General features: G+C 61.4%; 1 protein-coding gene across 1 annotated transcript; it reads left to right on the top strand.

The window, feature by feature from the left end:
* Positions 1-545: 545 nt before the first annotated feature.
* GMORB2_6373 (glycerophosphodiester phosphodiesterase) lies at positions 546-4,350 on the top strand (the record flags this gene model as incomplete). Its single annotated transcript, XM_035468343.1, has 3 exons — positions 546-663; positions 808-4,019; positions 4,183-4,350. Coding segments are annotated over 3 exons (3,498 nt in total), but the record flags the coding sequence as incomplete, so codon positions are not given.
* Positions 4,351-5,184: the final 834 nt, after the last annotated feature.

Below are 5,184 nucleotides of genomic sequence, written 5' to 3' on the forward strand. Positions count from 1 at the left end.
GCACAGGTAGTAGTTTCCTCCCTCTGACTGACTGCTCTGTACAGGAACAGTACATCCCATCTTCCCCCCTCGTCCTCGTCCTCGTCCTCGTCCTCGTCCTCCCTCCCTCTGTCCATACATCGTGTCTTCTTCTTCTTCTCTCTTCTCCCAATTCCTCCTCTATCCCCTCTCTGTTCCTTCTCTCCCTTCTATATCCCTTATCACGACCGTGGCTTTCCTTGTCAATTCGCGGCCGGTCCTTTTCTTTCATCATATATACTTGGCAGACTAGAACACGCGTGTGCGCCGGGACTCCCTACGTCGTTGATCGCCACGCTTAGACGTCCTCCGATGATCGGCTAGACATCTCTCTCTCTCTCTCTCTCTCTCTTCACGCTCACGCACACGCAGACACTATGAAGTTTGGTCGCAAGTCAGTCTCTCCCTTCCCCTTGCCCTCCTCCTTCCCGTCTCACACCCACCCAAGGTCCGTCTCGTGGACGGAGTCGGAGGAGGTTAGACTGCTCGGGACCTGCTGCTGACACTGCCCACCTTCCTCTACAAGCCTACCGCGTAACCAGGTGCCCGAGTGGTCTGGCGCCTACATCAACTACAAGGGCCTCAAGAAGCTCATCAAGGCTGCATCCCAGAAAGTCAAGAGTGGGGAGCAGGTAGATCCAGCAGGTGGGCTGACCTGAACATGAACCCAACCCTTTGCCCACGTCGTTTTCTCGTCATGACATGAAAAAAAAAAACCACTGTGCGCCGACCCATCTCCTAACCTCTTTTGCTCTGTCTCTCTCTCTCTCCGCGCCCGCCACCCGGCAGAATTCTTCTTCGCCCTGGATCGAAACCTGGAGAATGTCGACTCCTTCTACAGCAAGAAGCTGGCCGACTCGTGCCGCCGTCTCAACGTCCTCCACAGCCGGTACGGCCACGTCCCCGACGTCGTCGAGTCGCTCGACCAGGACGAGATCGAGGAGGTCATGGGCGCCCTGCTCGACCTGAGGACCCAGCTGCGCAATCTCCAGTGGTTCGGCGAGATCAACCGCCGCGGCTTCGCCAAGATCACCAAGAAGCTCGATAAGAAGGTCCCCGAGATCGCCACCCAGCACCGCTACATCTCCACAAAGGTCGAGCCGAGGCCCTTTGCCAGGGACGGCAACACCAGCCGCCTCCTCGCCGACATCAACCGGTGGCTCTCCGTCCTCGGCGACGCCCAGAACATGGACGACGCCCGCTCCGACCGCTCCAACCGCTCCCTCGGCCGCGCCTCCTCCAAGGCCCTCGTCATCCTGCCCCAGGCCCAGCTCGACTCCCTCGACCACGCGGTCCGCACCGACAGCGTCGACGGCCTCGAGAAGGGCCTCGGCGAAGCCAACATCACGCCCGGCACCGGCTCCCAGAAGCTCATGCTCAATCTGCTGCAGCGCTCCATCTCGGCCCGCTCGAGAGGCTGCGTCGCCTACCTCCTGCGCCGCGTCAGCTCCCTCCAGGAGCCCGAGGACATCAACGGCCGCAACTGCATCCACCGCCTCGTCATCCACATCGGCCGCTCCAAGACGGCCTCCGGCCAGGACGCCATGACGTACCCCGTCCCCGCCGGCACCCAGTTCAACCGCCACATCCAGCCCGCCGTGTCGACGTCGGTCCCTGCCAAGCTGCTCAACACGGAGGAGACGAGCATCCTGACCAAGGACGACGAGGCTGTCCAGATGCTCACCTTCGTCCTCGACAACCTGAAGCCGGAGCAGCACGCCGCGCTCAAGAGCCGCGACACGTTTGGCCGCCTGCCCCTCCACTACGCGGCCCAGTTCGGCTTCGTCGTCGTCTGCCAGATCGTCATGTCCAAGATGCAGGAGTGGGATCAGTTCGACGTCGGGAACGGCATCGACGCCCCCGAGTGGCAGGACAACGACGGCCAGGCCCCGCTGCACCTCGCCGTCATCGGCGGACACCCGCTCACCACCCAGGCCCTGCTCCAGGGCGAGAACTGGAAGCCCAGCAGCGACACCAAGGCCGAGGCCCGCAAGGCCGTGGCCCAGTCGGGCGCCGTCCTGACCCTCGCCACCAAGGCCAACTACACCGTCATCGTCGAGACGCTGGTCAAGGCCGGCGTGGACATCAACTGGAGGGACCAGTCGGGCGAGTCGGCCCTGCACGTGGCCGCCAGGTTCGGCAACGACAAGTGCGCCGAGGTCATCATCAGGGGCAGCGAGACGCAGAGGGCCGACCTCGAGATCGCCGAGAACACGTACGCCTGGACGCCGCTGCACGTCGCCTCGGTCGACGGCCACCTGTCGGTCGTCAAGGTCCTGGTGGCCGCCGGCGCCGACGTCTCGCGCCCCGACTCGTCCGGCTGGACGGCCAAGGAGCACGCCGCCCTCAGGGGACACATGGAGATCGCCCGGCTGCTGGCCGGCAAGACCGAGGAGGGCGCCGGGGACTCCCCCCCGGCCAGCCGGTCGCCGGCGCGCACGCCCGGCGAGAGCAGCTCGATAGAGGAGCGCAGCTCCAACGGGAACACGTCGGGCGGCAGCATGGCCCGGCCGGCCGAGCCGGTCAAGACGTTTGGCCACCGCTACCTCACGGACGAGAGCCTGGTGCACGTCAGCCTGGGGTCGATGGACTCGCGCAAGGGCACCGAGGCCGTCACCCTGGACCGCGTCCCCCTGACGGAGGCGCACAACACGCAGCTGGACACGGCGCTGTCGGTCGTCGTCTCGGCCAACGGCGCGTCCGGGGAGCCGACCATCATCGACCTCCCCCTGCACGAGCACGCGTCGACGGAGCCCATCGTCTTCACGGCCGGGGACGCGACCAAGGTCAAGCTCTTCTTCGACATCGTGCCGACGTACTCGGGCAGCAAGAAGCAGAAGATCGGGCGGGCCGTGGCGCTGCTGTCGTCGATCAAGCCCAACCTGGGCACGGGGCGGATGAACCTGCAGGGCGACGTGTGCGTGCCCATCATGTCGAGCAGCCTGGACGTGATCGGCACGGTCAACTTCAACTTCCTCGTCATCACGCCCTTCCACCACGCCAACATGGAGGTGACGTCGGAGCAGACGTACTGGAAGAAGCTGTCGTCGACCATGGTCATCGGGCACCGCGGGCTGGGCAAGAACATCACGTCGAACCGGTCGCTGCAGCTGGGCGAGAACACGCTGCCGTCCTTCATCGCGGCGGCCAACCTGGGGGCGCACTACGTCGAGTTCGACGTGCAGCTGACCAAGGACCACGTGCCGGTGGTGTACCACGACTTCCTCGTCAGCGAGACGGGCATCGACGCGCCGGTGCACACGCTGACGCTGGAGCAGTTCCTGCACATCCACCCGGACAGCCGGCGGAACCACCCGAGGGCGGCCAAGGGCGCCGGCGGCGAGCACGGGGCGTCCGCGCGCGACGGCCCGCGGCGCAACCGGGCCAGCAGCTTCACGCCGGCGCGGTCGCGGTCGATGGGCGACCCGGGACCGGACGAGCCGAGCGAGCTGGAGATGCGGATGCGGCACACGCGCGACTTCAAGGAGAAGGGGTACAAGGCCAACTCGCGGGGCAAGTTCATCCAGGCGCCGTTCGCGACGCTGGAGGACCTGTTCCTCAAGCTGCCGGAGGACATCGGCTTCAACATCGAGATGAAGTACCCGATGCTGCACGAGAGCGAGGAGCACGAGATGGACACGTACGCCGTCGAGCTCAACTCGTTCTGCGACACGGTGCTGTCCAAGGTGTACGACCTGGCGGGCAAGAAGAGGCACCTGATACTCAGCTCCTTCAACCCGGACATCTGCCTGTGCCTCAGCTACAAGCAGCCGTCGATCCCGATCCTGTTCCTGACGGACGCCGGGTGCAGCCCGGTCGGGGACATACGGGCCTCGTCGCTGCAGGAGGGCATCCGCTTCGCCAGCCGGTGGAACCTCCTGGGCATCGTCTCGGCGGCGGAGCCGCTCATCAACAGCCCCCGACTGGTCAGGGTGGTCAAGGAGAATGGGCTGGTGTGCGTCAGCTACGGCGTGCTGAACAACGATCCCCTACTCGTCCAGGTAAGCCGCAGCAGAGCGGAGGGGAGCGGAGCGCTGCTCTCGGCCTCTTCTCTCCTCCTCTCCTCTCTCTTTTTTATTTATTTTTGTTTTCATTCTTATTTTTTATTTATTTTTAACCGAAGAGAGAGGAGAAGGCGGTGCTGACACGGGACAACAGCGACAGGTAAAAGAAGGCATCGACGCCGTCATTGTAGACAGCGTCCTGGCGATCAGAAAGGGACTGACGACCAGTGAAGATACGGTGACGGCGGGTAATACGCCCAAGATGGAGGCGGATGGGAAGAATGGCAAGTTGGAGACGGAGCTCGAGTTGGATGGAAATACGACATGATGAAGATGATCACTCTCTCTCGCATACACTCTCACTCTCACTCTCACTCTTCTTCTTCGTCTCGTGTGTATGTACCTTGCGGTCTCGTCACTGTCCTGGTTTTGCATCTGCATCTGCATCACGTTCTCCCCCCCCCCCCAACACCCTACTGTCCTCTATCCTACGACTCATGTCTACCCGCTATGAATATGGACGCTTACCTCCATTTCTTCTTCTCTTTTCTATCTTATTTCTAGAGATGTTGATAGTAGGGAGAATAGAAGTGCGCTGAACGGTCCGAGACAGGTCGACAGTCCTCCCTCACACTCTCACGCGCCCCCTCGACATCCATCGTCACGTGCTCTGACTAAGGCTAGATGTCCCGATCGTCGACGTACTGATGCACAACGGCGTAAATACCGCACACATCAATCTCGGTGGAGAGAGAGAGAGAGAGAGAGATGGTATCTGAGTTGTGACGATCCCCCTCTGTGCTGAAGAGTGCATGCCATGTTACGTGGTGGCGAAATATTCCGCTGTGGAGAAAGGGAAGGGAAGGGGAGATGTATCGAATGAACCGAGCCGTGTCCCAGGGGGTGGGACGTGATGGGATGGCATGGGTTCAACTTGGCTGACGAACCGGCAGGCAAGACAGGAAGAAGGGTGCAGACGGGACAGATAAGGGGGGAGGAATAAAAGAAGGGAAAAAATTGAAAGAAAAAATAAAGATTTGAAAGATGAAGAATAAATAATTCAAAAAAGGTTTGCCTCAGGTTTGCTCTTCATTTGTTACTTGAATTTTTCTATTCTCCTATTCTTCTATTTTTACTTTAGGTAATGCTTACTAGCTGTTGT

The sequence above is a fragment of the Geosmithia morbida genome (genome assembly GCF_012550715.1).
Source record: "Geosmithia morbida isolate 1262 chromosome Unknown scaffold_5, whole genome shotgun sequence".
NCBI lineage: Eukaryota > Fungi > Ascomycota > Sordariomycetes > Hypocreales > Bionectriaceae > Geosmithia > Geosmithia morbida.